Raw genomic sequence first — 24800 nt, 5'->3', positions numbered from 1 at the left:
GACGACCTGAGAGCCTACATTTCCCACAATGCAACCTGCCTGTTAGTGAACCTGCTGTTTGTTTCTCTGCAGGGTTTTTATTTATGTACAGATTCAGTTTATGATGTTCCGTAGTTTTAAATTAGCAGATTAATTTAAAATGTTTAACAATATTATCGCTTATCACAATAATTACTGGACAATTTATCGTCCAGTAAAATGATCGTGTCAGAAACACGTAAGAGTTTCAGCTGTTCCTCCGTTTGACTAACATAGTAAACTAACCAATCACAAGCTTTCAAACCTATGACATCATCAGCTGGGAATTCCCAAACGGTTCAAAGCCTCCTGTGTGCAAACTTCTGGATTTAAGGAGGATGATGAAGGCTGAGCTGGATTATTTTATATTCCGGGATTATAATCTTTGTTTCTGGTTGTTGAATTTTATTTCCTGCGGTGACCATCAGGAACCTGCAGGGTTGAAAAGGAAAACTAGTTTTCTGCGTCCCTGAACGGTCCTCCAGGAGGAGGAGGAAGAGGAGGAGCCGCCCTCCTCTTCCTCTCCGCAGAGCCGCTGATCCATTTCGCACCTGCGGCCCGAGTCTACCTGTGGATCCGGCGGCAGCAGCAGCAGCAGCAGCAGCATGGGGGTCTCCGCGTCCAGCCTGCTGGATGAAGCCAAGTCCGCCTACATCAGAGGTAAGACCCGGGGGCCGCGGACTCTCACCGGGCGCAGGGGAACCTGGACCGGCCTGCACCAAGAACAAAGTTCTGATCTGCGCGGGTCGGTGAAGTCAGAGTAAAAGGTTTTCCTGCCGCTGGTTTTCATCCAGAGGGACCGGCTCGGTTCTGGTTCTGCTTCGTGTTTTTCCACGGAGGAACTTCCCGAACCGCGCCGGTCTGCTGCGGTGATCTGCGGGAAGCGTCGGGTCGGTCCGGGCTTCCTGCGGGGCTCTGGGCGCGTCTGCGGTGACGGCTGAGCCGCAGGTGCAGGAACAGCTGGTGTTCCGGTTCGGATCAGGCTGGGTTTACTGGGAGAACCTCAGCAGGAGTTCGGAGGTTCCGCGGTCCATTCTGACGGTTCTGCTGCAGACAAATAATTTGACCCAGTTCAGTCATTCTTCTCACGGTTCGGAGTTTTTTTTCTGACTTATTCGGTGAAAACGGAACATTTCTGTGGAGAAAATGTTCCGGAGAGAAACAGACTTTAGGAGGGAAGACGGGTTCTGGTTCAGGTCTGGTTCAGATTCTGGTTCAGATTCTGGTCTGGTCTGGTTCAGATTCTGGTTCAAGTCTGGTTCTGGTTCAGGTCTGGTTCAGATTCTGGTTCAGGTCTGGTTCTGGTTCTGGTCTGGGTCTGGTTCTGGTTCAGGTCTGGTTCTGGTTCCGGTTCAGGTCTGGTTCTGGTCTGGTCTGGTTCAGATTCTGGTTCAGGTCTGGTTCTGGTTCTGGTTCAGGTCTGGTTCTGGGTCTGGTTCAGGTTCAGGTCTGGTTCTGGTCTGGTTCAGATTCTGGTTCAGGTCTGGTTCTGGTTCTGGTTCAGGTCTGGTTCTGGTCTGGTCTGGTTCAGATTCTGGTTCAGGTCTGGTTCTGGTCTGGTCTGGTTCAGATTCTGGTTCAGGTCTGGTTCTGGTTCAGGTCTGGTTCTGATTCTGGTCTGGGTCTGGTTCTGGTTCAGGTCTGGTTCAGGTTCCGGTTCTGGTCTGTCTGGTTCTGATTCTGGTTCAGGTCATTCGGGTCAGCAGATTTGAAATCTTGAAAAATAAATTTATTTTCTTAAAAACTTAAAAACGTTTTTCTATAAAATGTTTTTGTTCTATAATTACATGTTTTTGTTTTTCATCAGCATTGAAATGAGTTTATTTACAAAACTACAACTTTTGGAATGAAATGAGTCACATGATCAACAACCAGATGTTACTACTGACAAAAACTACAAAGACACAGGAAGTGGCAGCTGATGATTCTTCCTGTTTTGTTCCTGGACAAAGTTCAGGTCACCGTTCTACAGCTGCTCCCAAGTAGGCGGAGCTTGTCTCTCTGTCTCCTCTGATTGGCTGATGGGTGATGAGCGTCATGGCTGAATCATGAATGCATCTCATGTTTACATCGTTGCTGCCATGATTTTTAGAGACACGCGTGATTTTAGTTTCATTTCTTGTTCAGTGGAAACCAGATTGTTGTGATTTTTGACATTAACAGATTTTAGTCAAAGATTTGAACACATTTGTAATGAAAACGCAGATAATGTGATTCTGCTGCTGGAAGTCTGAGCTTCTCGATTCCATTAAATGTATTTTTAAGTGAAACTTCAGACAAATCCATGTGTTCTGAGGCTGCAGTGCATAAATAAACCAGCTGTAGACAGCGCTGTAGACCTATGGTTCCAGATTCAGACGGGGTTCTTCATGAATCCGCTGAACGTCTGGACACCAAACCGAACGGCTCAGAGGAAACGAAGCGCTGAGGCTTCATGGTTCTGCAGATTCGTCTCTTTAAGCCTCATAATAACACGGACGGCTGGGAATCTCCTCATGTTTCAATGGAAACAGATTTCATCACCCCTCCTCCACACTTTGGAGATCAGGAGCCTGATGTCGCCAAACAGGTTCCAGGTGTCGTCACATGTTCTGGTTTCAGGTTCCACATGGAGCTCAGCGGGTTGCTACGCTAACCAACATGGAGCTCAACGGGTCGCTACGCTAACCAACATGGAGCTCAATGGGTCGCTACGCTAACCAACATGGAGCTCAGCGGGTTGCTACGCTAACCAACATGGAGCTCAACGGGTCGCTACGCTAACCAACGTGGAGCTCAGCGGGTTGCTACGCTAACCAACATGGAGCTCAGCGGGTCACTACGCTAACCAACGTGGAGCTCAGCGGGTCGCTACGCTAATCGGCCGAGTTAAAAAACATGGAGCTCAGCGGGTTGCTACGCTAACCGGCCGAGTTAAAAAACATGGAGCTCAGCGGGTCGCTACGCTAACCGACATGGAGCTCAGCGGGTCGCTACGCTAACCGACATGGAGCTCAGCGGGTCGCTACGCTAACCGACATGGAGCTCAGCGGGTCGCTACGCTAACCGACATGGAGCTCAGCGGGTTGCTATGCTAACCAACATGGAGCTCAGCGGGTTGCTACGCTAACCAACATGGAGCTCAGCGGGTCGCAACGCTAACCAACATGGAGCTCAACGGGTCGCTACGCTAACCAACATGGAGCTCAACGGGTCGCTACGCTAACCAACATGGAGCTCAGCGGGTTGCTACGCTAACCAACATGGAGCTCAACGGGTCGCTACGCTAACCAACGTGGAGCTCAACGGGTCGCTACGCTAACCAACGTGGAGCTCAACGGGTCGCTACGCTAACCAACGTGGAGCTCAACGGGTCGCTACGCTAACCAACGTGGAGCTCAACGGGTCGCTACGCTAACCAACGTGGAGCTCAACGGGTCGCTACGCTAACCAACGTGGAGCTCAACGGGTCGCTACGCTAACCAACGTGGAGCTCAACGGGTCGCTACGCTAACCAACGTGGAGCTCAGCGGGTCGCTACGCTAACCAACGTGGAGCTCAGCGGGTCGCTACGCTAACCAACGTGGAGCTCAACGGGTCGCTACGCTAACCAACGTGGAGCTCAACGGGTCGCTACGTTAACCAACGTGGAGCTCAGCGGGTCGCTACGCTAACCAACGTGGAGCTCAACGGGTCGCTACGCTAACCAACGTGGAGCTCAACGGGTCGCTACGCTAACCAACGTGGAGCTCAGCGGGTCGCTACGCTAACCAACATGGAGCTCAGCGGGTCGCTACGCTAACCAACATGGAGCTCAACGGGTCGCTACGCTAACCAACATGGAGCTCAACGGGTCGCTACGCTAACCAACGTGGAGCTCAACGGGTCGCTACGCTAACCAACGTGGAGCTCAGCGGGTTGCAACGCTAACCAACGTGGAGCTCAGCGGGTCGCTACGCTAACCAACATGGAGCTCAACGGGTCGCTACGCTAACCAACATGGAGCTCAGCGGGTCGCTACGCTAACCAACATGGAGCTCAACGGGTCGCTACGCTAACCAACATGGAGCTCAACGGGTCGCTACGCTAACCAACGTGGAGCTCAGCGGGTCGCTACGCTAACCAACGTGGAGCTCAGCGGGTCGCTACGCTAACCAACGTGGAGCTCAGCGGGTCGCTACGCTAACCAACATGGAGCTCAGCGGGTCGCTACGCTAACCAACATGGAGCTCAGCGGGTCGCTACGCTAACCGACATGGAGCTCAGCGGGTCGCTACGCTAACCGGCCGAGTCAAAACACGACCTGGATGTAAAACAGATTCTTGTTTCTCACTTCCTGCTGGGATCAGCCGGGCTTCCTGCTCACCGTCTGTCAGAACGGAATCAGATTCATTTTCCTGCTGATGTTTTGGATCATCATCATCATCATCATCATCATCGTTGTTGCAGCTGTCAGGAAATGAAAGGCGATAATCAAACCAGATCCATCAGAAGCTGTAAATGTTTGCATCATGACTGCACTAGTTCCACTGGTTCTGGTTCTGGTTCCAAACCTTTCGGTCTCCGTTTCGTCCCGTGGTGTGTGACCCCAGGGGTCAAAGGTCAGCTAGCCACTGGTGTTTAAAAAGCAAAGAAAAGGTTAAAACTGACGTCAGTCTTTAGAGACTCTGCGCCGACACAAACTTCACCGCCGCTGCTGTTGCCATGGTTACGGTGCATGAATGGGGGAACGTGAAGCGATTGATCCGGCGCTGCGGCCCGTCGACCCTGAAGAGCTTCAGAACGTCGGTCCGCTTCATTCCAGAACCGTGACGCTGCGGATCCGACTGTTTGGGCCAAAACGGATCCGACAGCATGAGGACGGGGGGAGACGGCGTGAGGACGGGGGGAGACGGAGTGAGGACGGGGGGAGACGGAGTGAGGACGGGGGGAGACGGCGTGAGGAAGGGGGGAGACGGAGTGAGGACGGGGGGAGACGGCGTGAGGACGGGGGGAGACGGAGTGAGGACGGGGGGAGACGGAGTGAGGACGGGGGGAGACGGAGTGAGGACGGGGGGAGACGGAGTGAGGACGGGGGGAGACGGCGTGGACTTCAGGGTGAGGTGGTTTCCAGGCTGGGTGGGGATGCATGAGGCAGTTCTTTCAGATTACTGGGCCGGATCGACCCGGTTTCTGCAGAAGTGACTGAAGCAGTTTGACTTTCCGTATAAAACCCAGAAACCTTTGTGAAGCGAGGAGCTGAAGTCAGGAGTTTGAACTCCAGCAGCAGGTTAAAGCGAGAGGAACCCAGGAGGCCCAGAAACCGTCGGACCGGCTGCAGCAGCTGCTCCGGCCTGGCGTTCCCGCTCTGCGTTTCCTCCCGTTCCCCCGCCGGGCCGCTCTGCGTTTCCTCCCGTTCCCCCGTCGGGCCGCTCTGCGTTTCCTCCCGTTCCCCCGTCGGGCCGCTCTGCCCCCCGCCGGGCCGCTCTGCCCCCTGCCGGGCCGCTCTGCGTCCAGCTGCCATTACGCCACCGCTCAGACATGCAGAGGGAGAGGAGAGCCAGCGCTCCGGGCCCGGACTCGGTGAGCGAAGCGCTGCGGCGTCGTAACGTTCAGCTGCAGGAATGTTTCCAGAAATGCTGACAGGATTTTAAAACTCCACGTCGGACCGGGTCTGCTGGTCCCAGCGACACCCTGCTGGACCGGCGCCAGACCTTTAAACTCCAGAAAAATGTTTTCAAAATGACATCAGAGCTGCAGAATCTGAGAGTTCATGTTTCAGATGTTCTGGTCCAAACAGGAAAGGTCCACGTCTGGAGCTGGAACAACCCAGATGCTGCTCATTTTAAACAGAAATATGAAAGTTATTGTGGAACTTAAAGCTGGAATGGACTTAAAGATAAATGGAGCTTTTTAGCTGATGGGAGAGAGAAACACAGGGTGAAAAATATGATTTTTTAAAAGACGTTTTCCTCTCTTCAGATTTAAATAAACTTTTTCCCAGTTCAGTTAATTTTCCATCACATTTTGATTTTAGGAAAACATTGTTTTTGACAGAAAACAAACTTTTCTAGATGTTTGCTGCCGTTTCACAGCTTCCTGTTAGCTAAATGCTAACTGCGTTTCCATTACTAATGTCTGGACATCTTTGTTTTCTGAAAAAACACAATTTCGCAAATGTTGTTTCCATTAAATCAGAAATGAAATTAAAATCATATGTGATCATCCTCCGACCACTTCCTGTCTTCTTCTTCATGGTTTTTGTCAGCAGTAACTTCCGGTTGTTGATCATGTGACTCATGTGACGCGAAAAAATAGTTTCCATTAGAGTTTTTCGAAATAAATGATTTTACGGTCAAAACACGAACAAAATCATCTAATTGTAACTGCAAAACTTTGTATTGAAAAACGAGAGATTTGTTTAAATTTCCACGTTTTCATTAAACCAAATTTATTTTCCAAATGTCAAACGGTGATCATGCGGTCGAAACGCAGCTTCCGGACGGAAAGCTGTGAAATCTGCTCCTTCTGCAGAGGAATTACAGGAATGCTTCACACGTCCAGCTTCCAGGAGAAACTTTGTCTCGGTTTTACAGGAAATCTTCCTGAACGTGAGGATTGAGACGTGATGAGGAGTTTCTCCTGAAACTCAGACTCTTTATCTCTCCCAGTTTCTGGTCGCTCAGGTTTTTCAGGTCTTGTGAGAAACTCTGCCCCCCTGTGAAACTCTGCCCCCCTGTGTCCGGAGCGCGCATTGCAGCCAGAGAGGCGGATCCGGCGGATCTGATCATTTTCACGGCGCTTCTGATCGATTTCTGTGTAAAAACTACCCCTATAATCATGTCAATGTTGTAACTTTCAGTTTAATCGGCAGCTATCAAAATAAAAAAATGAATAAATCAACAAACAAGGTCTTGTATGGAGGTATTTTACGCTGTTTTGTGTTACTTTAAACGCGAAGGTCTTTTTCCAGCTTTTGTCTCTTAAACCTGACAAATAAAAGTCAGTCAACAAACACAGGTTTCCAACACGGTGTGTGTATTTATAATTTTTCATTTCTGATAAAGGAGGATGGAAGCTGGCTGACAGCAGGGCACCAAAATAAAGACTTCCTGAAAAGATCAGAGTGAAATCTTGTTGGTAAATCCCGTTCTGATGTAAAATATGACAGATTACTGGATTAAGGAAATGTCCAGGATGCCATCACACACAAACGTTTTGAGAATTTGGAAACAGGTGCTTTTTATTTCCCAACGTTATGGAGGGAGGAGAGGAGAGAATGGATATTTCAGCTGCCTTAATTTTGATTAAACTGATTAAACTAAGTTACAACATTGACATGATTATATGAGTAGTTTTTTTATTTTGATTGATCAGATCCTCTGGATCCGCCTCTGGCTCCCACCGTGGAAACGTTCCCACTCCCCTCCGTGTGTGGAAACATGCGGCATGTCTGCGCTTCCCCTGCAACTTCAAGTCCTTCATCTGGTTCAGACTTTGAGACAAACGTTGATTCATAGGAAGGTAAAAAGTTCCATCTGTTCAGATTTACTGGAGCCGAACCGGCTGTGGTTCTGCAGATGTTTCTGGGCCAATAATGGCTGCAGGTTCACCCCGGTCTGTCTTAAAGGAACAGTACCCTCTGGTCGCTGCTGTTGAGTCGCTGAGTCGTCATTATCTTACCTACAGCATCTCTGAGCATCTGAGACCAGAACCAGAACCAGTCAGAACCTGGTGGATCAGAACCTGGTGGATCAGAACCTGGTGGATCAGAACCTGGTGGATCAGAACCTGGTGGATCAGAACCTGGTGGATCAGAACCTGGCTGTTATGTTTCACCTTAAAGCTGCAGTAACTTATAAAGAAAATGATTTTTCCATATTTGTTCAAACTGATCATCTCTGAGCTGCTGCTGTCTGAAGAAATGCACCAAAACAGCCAATCAGAGGCAGGAGGAGGGGCTTAGCAGCCAATCAGAGGCAGGAGGAGGGGCTTAGCTGTCAATCAGGCTCATGTAGGAGCAGCTAAAGGCAGAGAAACAACTCAGTTCATCTGCCAACACAGGTGGATATGCTAGCTAGCTTTAGCATAGCAGAGAGTAGGGGAGGGGGGTGAGCAGCACCACATGAGATTGTGATTGACAGCACTTAGACCCGCCTCCTGGCTCTGATTGGTTGTTTTACTACTGGCAGAAAGCAGAGGAGCTGAAGATCTGATGACATTCTGAACAAATATGTAAAAATAAATGTGTTTTCTAAACGTTAGTGCAGCTTTAAGGTTCTGGAGAGTTCTGACGGGTTCTGGAGAGTTCTGATGGGTTCTGGAGAGTTCTGATGGGTTCTGGACAGTTCTGATGGGTTCTGGAGAGTTCTGATGGGTTCTGGAGAGTTCTGATGGGTTCTGGAGAGTTCTGATGGGTTCTGCTCATTCATGAAGCTTCTGCTCTGATTTTAGGAGGAAATGTTTTGATGTCATTTTCCAGTTTAAACGGAGAGAAAAAACCTTCATAAATGCAGGAACGGTAGAATCGGTACCAGTAGAATCGGTACCAGTAGAATCGGTACCAGTAGAATCGGTGCCAGAACTGAATAAAGTTGCTGAAGTTTCATCCATGTTTGAATGTTGCGCCTTTATTTTGGTAGCAGGATGTGAGGTCATCAGCAGAGTGTTGCTATGTGAAACCGACAGACCTGCATTCCGACATGCCTCTGGTTTGGGCCGGTTCCGGTCCGACTGGCAGAGCGGCTCCACGTTTCACATGATGATTCACACCAGAACCAGAGAACCGGGCCGGTCCAGAACCGGGCCAGCAGGTTCCACACACCACAGGCCGTATGTAAATATCTGACCCCTTTGGATCAGAGGAAATCAAAGTCATTGATCCGAATCCTGCAGATTTAAATCTGTTCCCCCAGGAATTTAAAACGGTTTAAATAAGAGGCTGGAGGAAACAATCCGGAGTCACTCTGGGGTCAAAGGTCACATGAAACTTGTCTGGGCACTGATTGGACCCAGGTTCATGCTGGATGAGAATTTTACAGGAAAATGAAGACAATCTGTTTTTATAAACATTTAATTCATTTTTTAAAATTATTCCTGTTAAAATTTCAAGGATTTCATGAGAAACGTCCTGGAGTTTCTAGGCTGGATTCACACCAGCCCTCTTTTATCTGCTGTAATCCGACTCCAGTCCGTTTGTCCAGAACGTCCAGTTCGGTTGGTGAGGTGTGACCTCTGACCTCTGGTCCTCTAAACCTCGGCCTGGGTTCAGTTGAAGTGGTTCAGTTTGAATGTGAACCAGAGGCCGCTCCAACAATAGGAAGTGGACTACAACGCAGGGCATTCTGGGTAAATCCAACCAAAGCTAACATGCTAGCCTAGCGCTAGCAGCAGAAATGGCTCCTGGTCTTTAGCCTAAAGAGAAATCCTCCAACCGCTAAAATCCTCCATCTTGTTTCCATCTGGTGAAGAAGGAAGTTGCTCTCAGTGTCTTCAGAGGTTTTTGTGCAGCGCCCCCACAGGCCAGGAGGGGAACAGGTTGGTTTGACTCAGAGCAGCTGGAGGTGGAGTAGATGTTCTGGGTCCAGTAGAACCGGGTCGACTGAATGCAGGAGGGAAACATCCTGAACTGCTTTAAACCCTCTGGATGTAACTCAGCCTGTTAGCCTGATGCTTTATTCACCGCTGTGACTGTCAGCTGCTTCGGTAACTGCTCCTAATCCGGATCATTCCTGTTTCCCATCTGGACCCAGATCCGATCGTTTCTGACTGGTTTCTTCCAGTTCTAGAGACTAAAACAAGTTTTTATTTCTGTATCTGGACCAAACTGATGTTTTTCCTCTTGCAGTGATTTAGTTTTTCCAGGCGATTTTCGTCTCTGCGGTTCCTCTGATGCTTTGTTTGCTCCACTTTATATGATTTCTGCTCCGTCTGCAGCTCATTTGGATCTGATTAGTGCGTTACTCAGGAGGCGGACAGACTGCCGGGTCATCACTGATGAATGTGAACAACAGAACATGAGCCAATTGTTTTCAGGCGTCTTTTTTTTCTCTCTTGTTGGACTAAAACTCTGATCTGCAGAAGTTTCTTAATGTTTGAATAGAAACCGTCTGAAAAAGCTTCAGACTTTCTCTCAAAGTTCTTTTCTCCTTTTTGGTTTTACGATCAAACCTGAAACAGAGAAGAAGAAATAAATTAGAGCTGCAGATGTTTTGCATGAGCTACGCCATCAATTCAAATCTCCTGTGATGCATGGAGAGTTCAGCCTGAAACGGATGAGATCACCTCAGCAGAGTGTGTGTGTGTGTGTGTGTGTGTGTGTGTGTGTGTGTGTGTGTGTGTGTGTGTGTGTGTGAGAACGAGAACAGCTGACAGATAAAATCCGTTTTTCTTCGACAGAAGCTGCAGAACTAATCGGGTCTGAAACCTGCTGCACATTTCCTGTTTGTATGTTGAGCAGAAGTCGGTCAGATGTTGGCCAACAGCTTTATATTTTCCATTTTTAACTTTCTATATTATTATTAAAATGAGAGATTGTGAAGTAAACATCAGTTTTTGTTAAAAGCTTGAGTTTGCTCTGTCGTCCTGCTGCTGCTGCTGTTTGGGGTCAGAGGTCGTTTCCAGCTGAGCGTCCCGGTGGAGCAGGAAGCAGGATATCCACGCCGTTCGGTTCAGTCGGCAGGAATTCATCAGGAGCTTTTATGATCCGTATTGTTCAGAACCAAAGGAAGAAAACAAGGAGATTCAAAGTGCAGCTGCTGCTGGGGAAAAAGCAGACTGGCCCTTTAAATATCTAATGTTTCACACAGATGATATTAAACAGAATCTTCTGATCGATTATTGCTATTAAACTGTCGATATTTGCATCATTTCAAAGCAGCAGGTCTGGATCATTATCATATTTTATATCATTGCTGCTTCCTGATTCGCTCTCTGGGTTTTTCTCCGATGTGACGCTGGCGTCCATTTTAACTGGGACCTGCTGACGTCGGCTCTGGCTCTGCACGAGACGACGACGATGATGATGATGATGATGAAGTGAAACATCTGCATGTTCATCCGTGAAGACGAGGCTTAAAATGCCAGTTTCCTCCAACTGGAGCAGATGATTCCCAGTCGGACCAGTTGGAGCCTCCAGCAGACGAACCTGCAGAGATTCACTGGTTTAGTTTCTGATCCAGGCTGACGAACTGGATCTGCTGCAGAAACATGATGACAGTAAAATCAATAATCATAACAGTCATTTATTAGTGATGGTGAAATAAAAAGTTGTTATGTCACATTTTAGTAACAAGGCAGTTAAAAGCAAATATTTCATTTTGATGAGCAAAATTATCACATGATCAATACATGATCAGACATATTGGTTAATGTTCCGGTTATTATGGTTCAACTTTAAACTGATGGATTTTTAGCTTTGATTTAAAGGAATAATAATAATAAATTAATAAATCTCTGTAATCAATACGGCTGATGATTATTACTGTTTAATGCCGATAAAACAATTGCTCGTTTTATTATCAATAAAAAATATAAATTACTTAAAAATAAAAGAACAAGTTGTATAATTTAAAACTAAAATGCAGTTTGAGTTTATTAATATTAGCCAAAACGTTGAACTTGTTTGGCTCCGCCCTGAAAATCAGACTCAAGCTGCAGCTGCTAATGTGGCTAATAGCTGCTTTAGCTGCTAATGACTCCCGTTCACATTAATGGACACATTAATGGACACATTAATGTCCGCTAATGTGATGACGGACATTATGGTCCAGAATTTATTCATGTGAATATATAAATGTCTTTTTCAGTCATAATTTGGAAACATTTCCAGAATCAATAGATGTTTTGACGGCGGACATTTTGGATTTGAACCTGCAGCGAATCAGGCTGGAGGAAAGTCTTTGTTCTGGAGCGACCCGGTTTTGACCCGGTTTGGTTTATTTGTTCCTGTTTCTGCTGATAACATCTCAGGCTGCTGAAAAGCGTCCAGGAGTGGAAACTTACAGGGAAACACGGATATTTAACGTCTTCCTGCAGCCATCGGGTCAGAACATGTTTGCTGTCAAAACAAAACCGTCAGGAGGCGACGAGTTAACGAGTATAAACCTGGAAACAGGGCTTTGACTGGGACGTTCTCTGGTCTTCAGTGTCCGGCGCGGTGGTGGAGGGATGATGCTGTGGGCCGAACCCGTCTGGAAACAGGAAACTATCCGTCCAGCAGCTGGAACTATGACCCAGAATAACGCTGCATTAGAAAAGAGTCAGGGTGTTGCAGTGGTCTAGTCAAAGTCCAGACCCTGCTCTGATGATGAAAGGTCCGAAATTGGCGAGAAAAAAAATCTGTTTTGCAATTAAAGGCATAAAAATATGATATCAAGTCTGATATTTTCTGACAGACATTTTAGCATCTGGATATTTTTTCTGGCACTTTGTTGCTGCAAATGTCAGATTTTATTTAAGTTTCTTTTTAATTTTCTTTCTGATAAATTAAAACATGTTTATATATTTAATATATATAATGTCAAAGAACGTTAATTTATGATCTGAGGAGGATGTAAGAAGAGAAATACTTCCACATATTTTTACTCATGAAAAGTGAAAAAGGCGACAGAAGTGCAGAGCAACTGGTGAGAATATTTGATATTTAAAAACGATAATTACAAATGAAAAGCCATTAAATGAAAACAGCAGATCATGTCTGGGAGGAAACAGCTGCAGCGACACGAATGTTACTGAAGTAGGAAGAACTGTGTAGCATAGTTACATAAATTACTCAAAAGTAAGTGAGTAAAAGTAACACGTCTCCGGTTTTAATATTTTACATTCAAAGTTTCTTCTGATCTGGTTGGAAAACCAAACATTTGATTCATCTAGAAATTATATTTTATATGTTAGCAGATTTTTCTTCACTCACTGGATTTTCTTGCCACAAAGTTTTGCATCTATTAATCATTTAATTGTTTCTCTGAATGAATCTGATTTGTCTGGACTCGGTTCGAGTCGGTTCTGGGTTCCTGGGTTTCGTCTTCCTGACTCTTCATCGTCCGTCCATCGGCTCTGTGGAGGCTGACCAGCTGACCGCCATGTTTGTTTCTTCTTCTCTTGGTTCAGGCCAGGCGCAGGCCGAGCTGAGCGACTTCGCTCCGTACTACAGGAAGCAGTTCTCGGTGGCCCGGTTCGCCCAGGTGGAGGACGAACTGCAACAGAACAAACAGCAGATCACTCAGCTGCTCAAGCAGAAGGTAACGACGCCTCGCCGGGCGTCGCCATGGAGACCGTCAGACGGACGCTAATGGATGTTGATGTTCCTCTGAGAAGTGGGCCGATGAATAAATGATGACCTGAGGGTCAGCGTGGCTTTCAACTCAGCCAGGATAAGGCCTGGCCTTTGACTAGGCCACTGTAACAAATTGATTCTTGTATTCCAGCTGCATTGAAGGCGGGCCCAGGCCATCACGCCCCACGACCTTATGACCTTTTCTAGATTCACATAAAACCTGATTTTAATATCTACATAAAGGTCATGAACTCAAGTTTAAATGCTGCCATTTAAATTTAACATAATAATCTACATATTCTATATTGTCCATTATGTTTATGTCATACTCTTTAATGTACATGTTTTAATTTGTTACCGTTTCCTGTTTGAAAAGAAAGAGAACATGACGACAGGAAACAGAATTGCTGAGTAAACAGTCTTCAAAATAAGAGCATGAATATAAATATAAATATCTAACTACTTGAATTCTTAACATTTGAGCCTCAGTTTATTCAACTGGAAGTTTACAAAACAGCCAACAAAATTAGCGCTTATGAATTTATACAGAAATATTAACTGAGGAGAAGCTAAGTGTGCTAATCGTTTTCAAAGTTAGCATCCGCTCCGCTTCATGGCTTCATTTCCTCTTTTATTCCTGCTTCTACCACCAGGAGGCGCCAGAGGAAGCCATCGTCCTTTACGAAGACGCCCTGTGGTACTTTGACGACAACAGGAAGTGGAGGGAGCGGATGGTTGCGGTGAGAGCAAACTACTGCCTGGAGTGTCATGAAAGCCTGCAGGTGAGTGAAAAACTGCCCTGGTACCAACCGGATGCGCCGGAAGGTTCTGCTCATAACCCGGTTCTGGTTCTGCTTGTCAGTCTTATGTTAAAGGAGCCAACGCGCTTTACAAGCTGCTGCCTACAGGGGGCACTATTCTGACCACAGAGGAGAAGTACATGGAGATGGTGGACAAATGCTACCCTGATGACAGCAGTGAGTAGAAACTGTTCAGGTTTCTCTGTTCCCCCATATGGGTCCCAGATTTATGCTAGTCCTTTAGCTTGGTGGCCATTAGCCATTAGCTTAGAGTTTTACAGTCAAACTGTTTGGTGGAGAAACTTTTCTTCAGACCAGACTCTAAACTGACCAAGCAGGAAAAGTTTTCAGTACAATTATTACAAGTTTAGAGAAGAAAGACATGAAGTCCTACTTTCAGACTGAACATGTGTGCTCTTGAATTATGGCAGGAAAATTCCTCCATATGGGTTCAGCTGAACTGAACTCTGGTTCAGTTTGAATATGTACGCCACGCCCACTTATCTCTGCTTCAAAAGCAGGAAGTGGACTACAGCATTCTGGGTAAATCCAACCAAAGCTAACATGCTAGCCTAGCGCTAGCAGCAGAAATGGCTCCTGGTCTTTAGCCTAAAGAGAAACCGCTAAAATCTGACGCCTCCATCTTGTTTCCATCTGGTGAAGAAGGAAGTTGCTCTCAGTGTCTTTGTTGGTTTTTGTGTCGTTTCCTTCAGTGGTTCTTGGTGCAGCGCCCCCACAGGCCAGGAGGGGAACAGGTTGGTCTGACTCAGAGAACCACAGCAGTTGATGAAGTTCTGGTTCCAGTAGAACCAGTTCTACTTTGTCTTTACCCTAAAAAACTCGTTTTGAGACCAACCGAAACCTCCAGGCATGTTTTGATTGTGAACGTGTGAGAACCTCAGATGAACTGTGGTGTGCCTCAGAGATGTTTTCTTGGCCTCTCTTCCTTTATCCCCATGATTGCTGTAGGCAGCTCGTCCACCATCAGGCTGCGGAGGATTATTTCTGCGACACTCAGATGTCAGACAGCCTTGGTTGTTATTCCATTTTGAGACAATCTTCTATGATTTGTTGGTAAATTCTGAACCTTTTGACCCTTTAATCCTCGAAACAATCAAATATTGAAGCTTTTTGTTCTGGGCTCCATATCTTCGTCTCGGTGAGATCAGTGCTGCTTTGCTGTCAGAATCAGGTGAGTTCCAGGTTTCTGCTCCACCATTAGTCGGTTTTACTAAAGGCTGAAATAGTTTGGAAACAGTTTAATGTGTTCTAACCTGCCTGGTTGACCTCTAACCCCCTGCTGCTTCCTGTTGCCTGATTTAGTCTCTGTGTTAAAGCCGATCCAGTTCGTCTCACTCAGCAGAAATCGATGATGCAACAATTTGTGCTCTGAAAACGAAGCGTCTCTGCTGTGCGTCAGAATAAACCGCCTGCTGGATTCCTTCAGGTTCCTGTTTTGTTTCGACTTCTCTCCGTTTTGAAGCTGAGTTTGGATTGAACCTTTAACCAGTCGGAGCTCCTGTCGCTCGTATCTGGAGGTCCGTCTGCAGCACTGAACGGAAAAGAAACGTGTGGAAAAACAGAACTTAGTTTTTATTTTGCATATTCAACGTAAACATCGGTGATGGATGGACGATGCAGGATGGACCACGAGAAACGGACCTGATGTTTGTGTTCAGCTCATCCTCTGCAGATCACGATTCGCAGAGGATGAGCAAATCGTTTTAATATTTTACAAAGTTTCTTCTGATCTGGTTTCTAAATGATATTTTATATGTTAGCAGATTTTTCTGACGCTTTTCTTCACTCAGTGGATTTTCTTGCAACAAAGTAATAATAATAGTATTATTATTATTACTATTATTATTACTACTATTTCTGACTACTTCTACTACCAGCAGTCTCATTTCTTCTGTTTTCTACTGCTGATAATTACTATTACTTGTACTAAACTATTTATTTTTTATTTCTTCCTCTCCAACTATTTTTTTAGCAGCAGTATTTCTTCTTCTTCTACCATTTTTTCGCTGCTGCTACTTGAAGGTCAAATAGTTTTTATTTTCCAACACAAAACCAACAACAAATATGATTCTGAAAGGATTATTAATCATCCTGTGAGTTAGAAACATTAATCGCTGCTGTTTAAAGAATCCAGACAGGAAACAGGAAGTGATGAAACAGTTCTGATTGAAGCTGGACCAGTAAGAGGACGGTTCTGCTCGGTCCAGCCTGGATTTTGTCCTTCTGTTTCAGACGTGAAGGAGGAGTTCGCTCCTCCTCTGCCGGGGATGCCGGGGCAGTTCCCGGTCTACCTGCGCCTGCCCTACAGGAGGGATTACTACTTCTGCTTCAAGCAGGAGGCCAAGCAGGCCACCTTCATCTCCTTCCTGTCCGACTGCATCAAGCACCAGAACCAAGGTGGGGAACGACGTTCGGTCCCGCTGCTTCTCCCTGAGCAGGAAGTTTAAACCTTCCTGCTGATCAGGCGCTTAGCTGCTGCAGAAAACGAGGAGTTTTATCTCCCCGTTTGCTGCTCAGCATCACAGCTGAAGGTTGACTAGCTTCCCTGTGGTTGCCATGGTGACGGGCTCGCCTGAGCACCTCGGGAACCTTAGATGATGCAGATCGCCGAGTTCTGATGAACGAGCCGACAGACTGATCCTGAACTCTGCTGCGTTTCCGCCAGACTTCCAGAAGAAGAAGACGTGTGAAGTCCAGGCGTTCCTGAAGGCCATCCAGCTGTTCCGCCAGGACCGGGGCCAGTACGAGGCCTGGGGCATGCTGATCGGCAGCGACGTGCGGGTATGTCTGCTGCGGCGCGGCGCGGCGCTCTGGTCTCCTCAGGCTGGGTGTAGAAGGAAAAATGCTCTTCATTGAGATAATCTAGAACTTGTCCTGAATTTCTTAGTGTCGCTTTTTAAATCACAATTCTGAGCAAACAAAAGTTCCCCCTGGTGTTCCTCAAGGTTTTGTTCTTGAGATGCTTTCATTCAACACCGATAAGCTTCCACTGACCGCACTGCAAACAATAAATCTTACCAAGTAGTTCTGGTCCGGTTCTGGTCCGGTTCCCCTTCCACTGGCAGATAAAGGAAGAACATCATATTATCAGTGAAAAAAATCTGCCAATTTTAACTGGAACCTTTTCATCAATATTAAGGAATTATTGACTCAAAGCCTGTAATTCTTGCTAAAAAGTCACTTTTATAAGTTAATTTGATCTCATTTTGAGTGTATTAAGATATTGGCTCCAGAAACGAGACCAGCAGGTTGTTGTTCTCCTCCGGCTGCGTTTTCCTCTGGATCCGGCAGGAACCGCCCACACCGCTCCATTGTGAGCTGCTGCCGTTTCAGGAAGCTGAGCTCAGCGTTAACTCAACTTCCTGTTGCTAATAAACAGGAGTTTCTGCTTTAGTCAGAGCTGAGTAACGACTGGTCTTCACTCCACGCCTGCAGTCTTTCATCACGCCTGAACACTGAACCATTGTTTGGAGAGTCGCTACATTTTTAGCTGCATCCTTCAGTTTTGTTTCCAGAAATGAAACAAACTGCTCCACACAGTCGCAGCTTTTAAAAGGCAACAATCAGCTGACCGGGTCAGCCGTGTCCCTTCCTGGCGGACCGGAGCCTCCAGAACCCTTTACCTCCATCGGATCGTCTCCCTGAGCACATTCTACCTCTGCAGCTCTATGAACTGATGATGGTGGAATATTGTTACAGTTATACTCAAAGATGACCAGCAATAATTTATCTGTTCAGCCCGTCATGAGAGAAAATGCTTTGTTTTCAAAGACATATTTTAAATGTCACAAACGCAATATTTAGTAAGTTTAACTAAATATTTAGTTGGCTAGTTAAATATTTAACTTCCCAGCTACATATTTAACTAACCAATTAAATATTTCACTTCAAACTACATATTTAGTTTGCCAGCTAAATATTAAACTAGTTAGTTAAATATTTGATTCAAGATCAAATACTTGGTTAGAAAGCTAAATATTTAGCTGCATCAGAATTAGTGTAACTAGTTAGTTGAACTAAACTAAATTTAGCTTTCTATGTTATCAAGCTGAACATTTAGCTTGAAGCTAAATATTAAATATTCAGCTAGCAAGTTAAATGTTTACTTTAAAGTTAAATGTTTACTTTAAAGTTAAATGTTTAGCTATAAATTGACCCAGTTTTTTCTCCTGACCGGCCAAACGACCCAAACTAACGGTTCCAAAGGACCTGAGCTACTAGTGTAGCTCTGCCTCTCCCTTCTCAGACCTTTAAGCTTCCAGCTGCTGTCGGTCGGTAGAAGAACCTGATCGCTTCAGCTTAAAATCATCTAAGATGGATGGAAAGTTCTGACTGGACCCGGGTGGAACCGGTTGGGTTTGATGCTCCAGATGTTGACAGCTGGACTGCGTTCTGCTTTCAGGTGATGGCCAACCTGGTGATGGAGAAGCTGCTGCCGTCGCTGGGGACGGACCTGCTGCCTCGCCTCAGAGCCAAGAAGACCGACAGGAAGAAGGCTTGGTTCATCGTGAGTCCGATCAGAACCTTTCCTTCTAAAACTTGTAATCTGGGCCGGCGGTTGAAACGATCCGACTCCTCTACCTGCCAGACGATGGAGGCGGCCTACATCCTGGTCCAGCAGCATCTGCTGGAGGGCCTGGCGGCTCTGAAGGAGGAGTGCAAGGTGTCCGTCTGGCAGCAGGAGGTTCTGATGCGCTCCGACATGGACCAGATCCTCAACACCAGGCGGCAGCTGGAGGAGAAGATCCGAGGTAACCGAGCCGCCTGCAGCACCAGGCTCAGAGCTTCTGCCGGTTCTGTTCTGATGCCCGACTCTCTTCTCCAGCCAAGGTCTCTGAGCCGGCGGAGCAGCTGTGCTCCGAGTCCGTCCAGCCCTACCTGGGCTCGGTTCTGGAGGAGCTGATGGAGCCGATCAGCTCCGGCTTCATGGCCAGCCGGCAGCTGATGGAGACCAAGATGGACGAGGTGTGCCAGGCCGTCCTGCAGGGAGCCGACAACGACGAGCTGAAACAGGTCTGGAACTACCGGACCCCATCCGGTACCTTCACACTGTAGAACTTCACCTGTTCAAGACTTGGATCTTCCAGGTTTCCTCTCCAGAGAGCCGAGCTCTGATGGGCCCAGCATGGTGGGTCCAAGTCCAGACCCGGTCGCCTGGTTTCAGGACGTTCATGTCCACTCAGACCCTTCATGGTCCGATCCGAGCCGATCCGATCCGAGCCGATCCGATCCGATCCGATCCGAGCTCCTGCTGCCGCTGAACCTTCACAAAACGGCCCACTGAGCCTTAAACTTCAAAATAATGCGCTCCTCTAAAGCTTTCCAAAAAACAGACAGCTGGTAGCGTAAATATGGCTTTTATTTAGCGGTCGGGTCCGAATCGTTTCATCGTGGACCTGAGGGAGGAAGATGGCAGAGGACTGCAGCTCCCCGTGTGTTCAAGTTAACTTCATTAAATATTATTAGACTAGTAAGATGCAATTATGAAGAAGGTATAATCATTGGTAACCATGGAGACGATGCCCCATGTAGCCTACCATGTAGCTTCAGTGTAAGTGGAAACGACCTGATCGTGATGAAGTGATGAATCAACGAACGAACGGAGGGAGGGAGGCGGTTTCTGAGCGTCGATGGGTCAGCTACACACAAATTAGCTCAACTTGAACAAGTAGCAGCTAAACTGGGAGAACAATGGCAGTCGCTCCATTCGACACTCCGGTTCCTCCCTGCTGACTGACTGAGGAACGTCGGTGCAAAGGGCCGATGCATCAGGGTGTTTTCAGATCTACAGAGGAACCACCAGTGCGACTCTGGAGGACGAGGAAACGATGGACGAGCCGCAACATCTAGTTTTACTGAGACATTGTTATCAAAGAAATGAAGAAGTGAAGGTGTTGGAGACATCGGACCAGAACCGAGCCGGGGGATCAATATTTACTGACGGCCTTGAGCAACTGCTCCTCAGAACTACCCATCCTGCACTCTGGCTGAAAAACGTCTTGCCACTGACCAACCTGGTACAGATAGTCAGAAGACTGAAGTTGAGAATCGCTGTTTCTGCTTAAACACCCACAAAATTCAGACCAATCACAGAACAGCTCAACTTTCAGAGGGGCCAAACTTTCACCAGGCGGTTGGACAAGAAGAGGCAGAGGACGTGAGGCTGAGAACAAAACGTCCCAATCGCCGTCACACCACTTGGACAATGAGAACCCATTTCAGCACATGGGCTGAACCATGCAGAGTCCTCCGGTCTGAATCCGTTCTTCTGTTCTTCTGCCTCTCAGGCTTTGGGTGAGATGGCGAGACCGAACCTGCTGGACTGCTGCCTGAAGATCAGCTCCCTGCAGGACAAACTGAAGCACCTGCAGGAGCGCTTTGGGTTCAGCACCTTGACGGCGGTGACCCACGGCGCTCAGATCGACCTGCAGCAGGTGCGCGGCGGAGCTGCGTGTTTTTCGGTGAGTTCAGCAGGAACCTGCTGGGGGTCTGATCGTCTCCTCGCTGCTTCCAGCTGATGGAGAACGCGGCGTACACGCTGGAGCTGATGCTGAAGAAAGCCATGGAGGACAACCCGGAAACGGCCGGCGCCGTCATGGACAAGGCCAAGCACCGGATCCTGAAGGTCAGTTCAGGACACCGTCGCATGTTTTCAGGCAGGTTCTGGTCTGGGCTTTGACTAGACCACTGCAACACATTCATTCATTTTCTGTTGATGACCCAGTTGGGTCAGAACTTCAGCTGTTGGACAGATGGACTCACATTTAACTCTAGAAGACATCGACCCACTCACTGACTCCAGGGTCCTTTAAAGAAAAAATACGATTTCCAGGTGACCAGCCGAGGCTTGCTACTTGCTAGGCTATTCAATGCTAACGCTAGCCGATGCAACGTTAATGCTACCATATCCAAGTCTAACACTAGCCTGCCTGTGCTAATGACCACTAGTGGAAGAAGGCATGGCAGTGGGTGACCAACCTAAGCATGCTAAGGCTAGTGAGTCTCATTTGGCAGTGCCGGTTGCTAAGGTGCCGGTTGCTAAGGTGCCAGTGCCGGTTGCTAAGGTGCCGGTTGCTAAGGTGCCTGTGCCAGTAGCTAAGGTGCCGGTTGCGGTTGCTAAGGTTCCTGTTGCTAAGGTGCCGGTTCTAGGTTGCCAGTGCCGGTTGCTAAGGTGCCAGTGCGGTTGCTAAGGTGCCGGTTGCTAGGGTGCCAGTGCGGTTGCTAAGGTGCCGGTTGCTAGGGTGCCAGTGCTGGTTGCTAAGGTGCCAGTGCTGGTTGCTAAGGTGCCAGTGCTGGTTGCTAAGGTGCCAGTGCTGTCCTGTCGTTAGCTCGGTAGCCGGCTTCAGGGCGGATGTAGCTTCCAGAAACCAGCAGCTGCCCTCTGCTGGATGAACAACAGGCCCAGTTTTGGCGCTGAAACGTGAATTTTCCCTGTGGGACAATAAAAACAATTTCTATTTTCACAAACAAAGCTGTCCCACAGTTTGTCTGAGACCAACATCTAAAGTTAACACTCCTTTGACCTCTGACCTCTTCTTCCTGCAGCAATTCGACTACGACAGCAGCACAGTGAGGAAGAGGATCTTCCAGGAAGCCCTGGTGTCCATCATGCTGCCCTTCATCAAGAAGAATCTGGCCGACTCCTGCAAACCCGTAAGTCTCCTCCAGACAAGCCTGCAGCTCTACGCATCAGACGTCCGGTTCTGTCCTCACGCCGGTTCTGTCCTCACGCCGGTTCTGTCCTCACGCCGGTTCTGTCCTCACGCCGGTTCGGTTCTGTCCTCACGCCGGTCCGGTTCTGTCTGCCCACAGGAGCTCCAGGGTCTGGAACAGACCGTCTACACTGACTACGCCAACTTCATCCACGTGGAGAACGTCTACGAGAACATCCTCCTGCAAATCCTGGACAAGGAGGTTTCTAAGGGTAGGATGCAGCACCGCACCCTGCTCCTCCTCTTCCTCCTGCTCCCTCTTCCTCTCCTCCCCCTCTCCTCTCCTCCTCCTCTCCTCCTGCTAACCTCTCCTGTTCTCTGCTGGTCCTGTAGTGGTGAAGGAAGCCGCCAGCCTGCATAAACACAACCTGTTCAAAGAGAGCAGCCGCTCCAGCCTGTCCTCCGTCTCCACGCCCAGCAGCCCCCCCCCGGCTCTGGCCTCCTCCATCAGGTCCCAGGCTCCTCCGTCTCCTCTGGCCGTCAACGGGCTGCACCCCAGTCCCACCAAGGGGGCGGCGCCAAAGAGGGAGAAGGTAGGAGGAGAAGTGCTGCAGGCGGCCGAGACGCTGCTGAAGGAACCGACAGCGGACCGGCCAGACGCAAAGCTGCCAGCGGCCGAAGGAACCCGAACGCTGAAGGTAGAAGGGATCAGCTCAGCAGAACCAAAACCTCCTTCAGCCGAGACTCTGGACCCATCAGAACCACAGATCCAGGAAAATCTTTCTGTCCAAGCAGAAGAACCCAGAACCCAGAGAACAGACCAACAAGAGGCAGAAACCACTTCATCAGGACCCCCTGCTGTTTCTCCAGAACCTCCAGCTGTTTCTCCAGAACCTCCTGCTGCTTCTCCAGAAGTTCCAACTGCTGCAGAACCTCCAGCTCCAGAACTTTCTTCTCCAGATCCTCTAGCTACAGTTGCAGAACCTCTGGCAACTGTAGAGCCTCCAGCTCCAGAACCTTCCGTTGTTTCAGAAGCTCCAAGTCTGGACCAAACCGATGAACCCGTGGATCTTCCCGCAGAAGAAACCGGATCCCAGCCTGCAGCCGCCAGCCAGCAGCCACCTGCCGTGCTGGCGGCTCCCCCTGGTGGTGAAGAAGCAGAAGACGCCAGCCTGAAGCTGCAGCTGAAGACGGAGGACTCGGACTCCCTCTCCGCCTCGGATCCCAACTCCCTGGCCGTGTCGGTGGGAAGTGACTCTCCACGGTCCGACCTGGAGTCCGCAGAAGGAATCTCAGAAACCTCGGAGCTCCTGGAGGTCCAGTCAGCGCTGAGCCCAGAGGAAACGTCTGAGGACCAGACCTCAGCGGGAGAACCGTCCGTCGAGGCGGAGGCCGGAGCCACGGCGGAGAGTCCGGCAGAACCGGACGGTGCTGCGTTCTCCCCGCCCGCCGGGAACGGTCCCGGCGGGCCCGATGTCCAGCTGCCGGACTGCGTGAAGGAGATCCGCAACCTGATGGTGGAGGTGATCGAGGTGGAGGAGCCGATGCATCAATATCCCAAAGAGGAATGAACTGATGGAGGGGGGAACCAGAACCAGAACCAGAACCGCCTTAAACTCCTGCATGAAGATACAATAACTTATTTAAACTAATCATTGATCAGGTTTTAGCTGGAAGCTACTTTGGGAACTTTTGGCTTCATCCTGCAGAACTTCACCGGGTTCCTGCCGATGAGGTTCTGCAGGAACCCGGTGATTCTTTCCTATCTGACCGGGTCCGGAACTCCAGGATACAACATTGATAGAAAAAAAAATTAAAAAGCAAATTTCCATCAAAAAATTCTCAGAAATGTTCAAGAAAAAAAAAAACAGATTTCTGATCCAAACATCCAAACTTTCAGAACTCTGAATCTGGGTTTTCTCTCAAGAATTGCTGATTTTTTTTCTTCTCCATCACATTTTTGGCTTTTCAAACCAACATTTTCTAAAAAAAACAATAATTCTGTTGGAAATGTAGATTTTTTTCTCTTATTTGAGACATTAATTTAAAGATTCCCTTTTTCTTTGTAGCAAATTTTCAACTGTTCAAATTCAGTTATTTTCTTCTGGAAAATTAACCTAAAAATGTGAGTTTTGTCAGGAATGTAGCCCTTTACTGCCGTCGCACCAGCAGCTGAGCGGAGCCAAGAGATGTTCATCACTCACCTGCTTCCCGACGTTCCAGGACGAGATTCCTGCTGTTCCCGCTGAATCCTCCAGATCTGGATCAAGTTGATCGGATTTGCTGGTTTCATTGGATCCGACATGAGGAATCACCAGCAGGTACACCAGAACCGTCGGGTTCGGGAGCAGCAGCTGGTTCTGCTCCATGGATGAACTGGATTTAGTGGGAATGTAAAACACGCGGTGCCTTCGCTGTCCCTCCGGTGGCCTTGGGAGGCGCTGCCTGGAGGCTGTTGCCGTGGAGACGGGTCTGATCCTCACCAAAGTGCCTGCATCGGGCCGGTTCTGTTCTCCCAGTAAAGCAAACGCAGCAGCAGGACGATGTCTGAATCAACATTTATTACACATAAACTCATTTCTCAGTTATAGACGCGCCAGGTAAACTGAAGCTCTGCAGTCGGACTGAACGTGTGCAGAAGAAGCGAAGCGATCAGCAGGATTCTGTTCGGTTGGGTCAGAACCAGAACATTTCCTCCTGTTCCTGGACCAACAGGCGTCTGTCTGTATTAAAGCTTAACAATAAAACATGAAGGTTTCAGTCTGACTCTTGTTGTTTTATGTTGAATAAACTGAAAGCAGATCGAGTCGAAGTGATTTTCAGTGTTTTCCTGTTTGTTGCCATAGAAACCGTTTTATCGTCATCGGCCACATTCAAGATAAAAAGTCTGGCATCAAACCCGTGAGACGAATCTGTCCAGGAAACGGCCCCCGCGCCGCCCTTTGGACACCCATAAACACTGGACCCGCTGCATCAGAACCAACGAGGCCAAAAGGCAAGAGTGAATTCAGCCAGACATTTTTAAAGATCTGGACCGGGTCAGATTGGACCGGGTCGGGTCAGATTCGACCGGGT

General features: G+C 48.0%; 1 protein-coding gene and 1 long non-coding RNA gene across 3 annotated transcripts; one reads left to right on the top strand and one right to left on the bottom strand.

The window, feature by feature from the left end:
- Positions 1-233: 233 nt before the first annotated feature.
- Positions 234-24541, top strand: niban1a (niban apoptosis regulator 1a). Of its 2 annotated transcripts, none has more exons than XM_081605912.1 (14): positions 234-678; positions 13087-13217; positions 13906-14034; positions 14115-14229; positions 16255-16470; positions 16739-16854; positions 18476-18580; positions 18662-18824; positions 18899-19086; positions 20361-20507; positions 20588-20698; positions 21619-21726; positions 21886-21997; positions 22119-24541. In XM_081605912.1, the coding sequence occupies exons 1-14, from the start codon at positions 624-626 to the stop codon at positions 23294-23296; spliced, it is 2874 nt and encodes a 957-aa protein (XP_081462038.1). In that variant the 5' UTR covers positions 234-623; the 3' UTR covers positions 23297-24541. The 2 variants fall into 2 exon arrangements, with proteins under 2 accessions (XP_081462038.1, XP_008404636.2); XM_008406414.3 differs by having other exon boundaries at positions 240-678; positions 16306-16470.
- On the bottom strand, positions 16090-17487 carry LOC145551371 (uncharacterized). The gene is made up of 2 exons (XR_014087177.1): positions 17092-17487; positions 16090-16897 (listed from the first exon to the last, which is right to left on the bottom strand). It is a non-coding gene; the product is annotated as an uncharacterized LOC145551371 (long non-coding RNA).
- Positions 24542-24800: the final 259 nt, after the last annotated feature.

Source organism: Poecilia reticulata, chromosome 4, assembly GCF_904066995.2.
Source record: "Poecilia reticulata chromosome 4, P_reticulata-male-v2, whole genome shotgun sequence".
Classification (NCBI taxonomy): Eukaryota; Metazoa; Chordata; class Actinopteri; order Cyprinodontiformes; family Poeciliidae; genus Poecilia; species Poecilia reticulata.
Note: the sequence above shows the minus strand (reverse complement) of the source record. Positions and strands in the feature narration are given on the sequence as shown.

Bases quoted from the DNA above. Each gene is read 5' to 3' on its own strand.
- niban1a (XM_081605912.1), top strand. From the start codon at position 624: ATGGGGGTCTCCGCGTCCAGCCTGCTGGATGAAGCCAAGTCCGCCTAC. The intron at 13,218-13,905 runs GTAACGACGCCT...TTCTACCACCAG, and splicing joins CTCAGCTGCTCAAGCAGAAG to GAGGCGCCAGAGGAAGCCAT. The intron at 19,087-20,360 runs GTCTGGAACTAC...TCTGCCTCTCAG, and splicing joins ACAACGACGAGCTGAAACAG to GCTTTGGGTGAGATGGCGAG.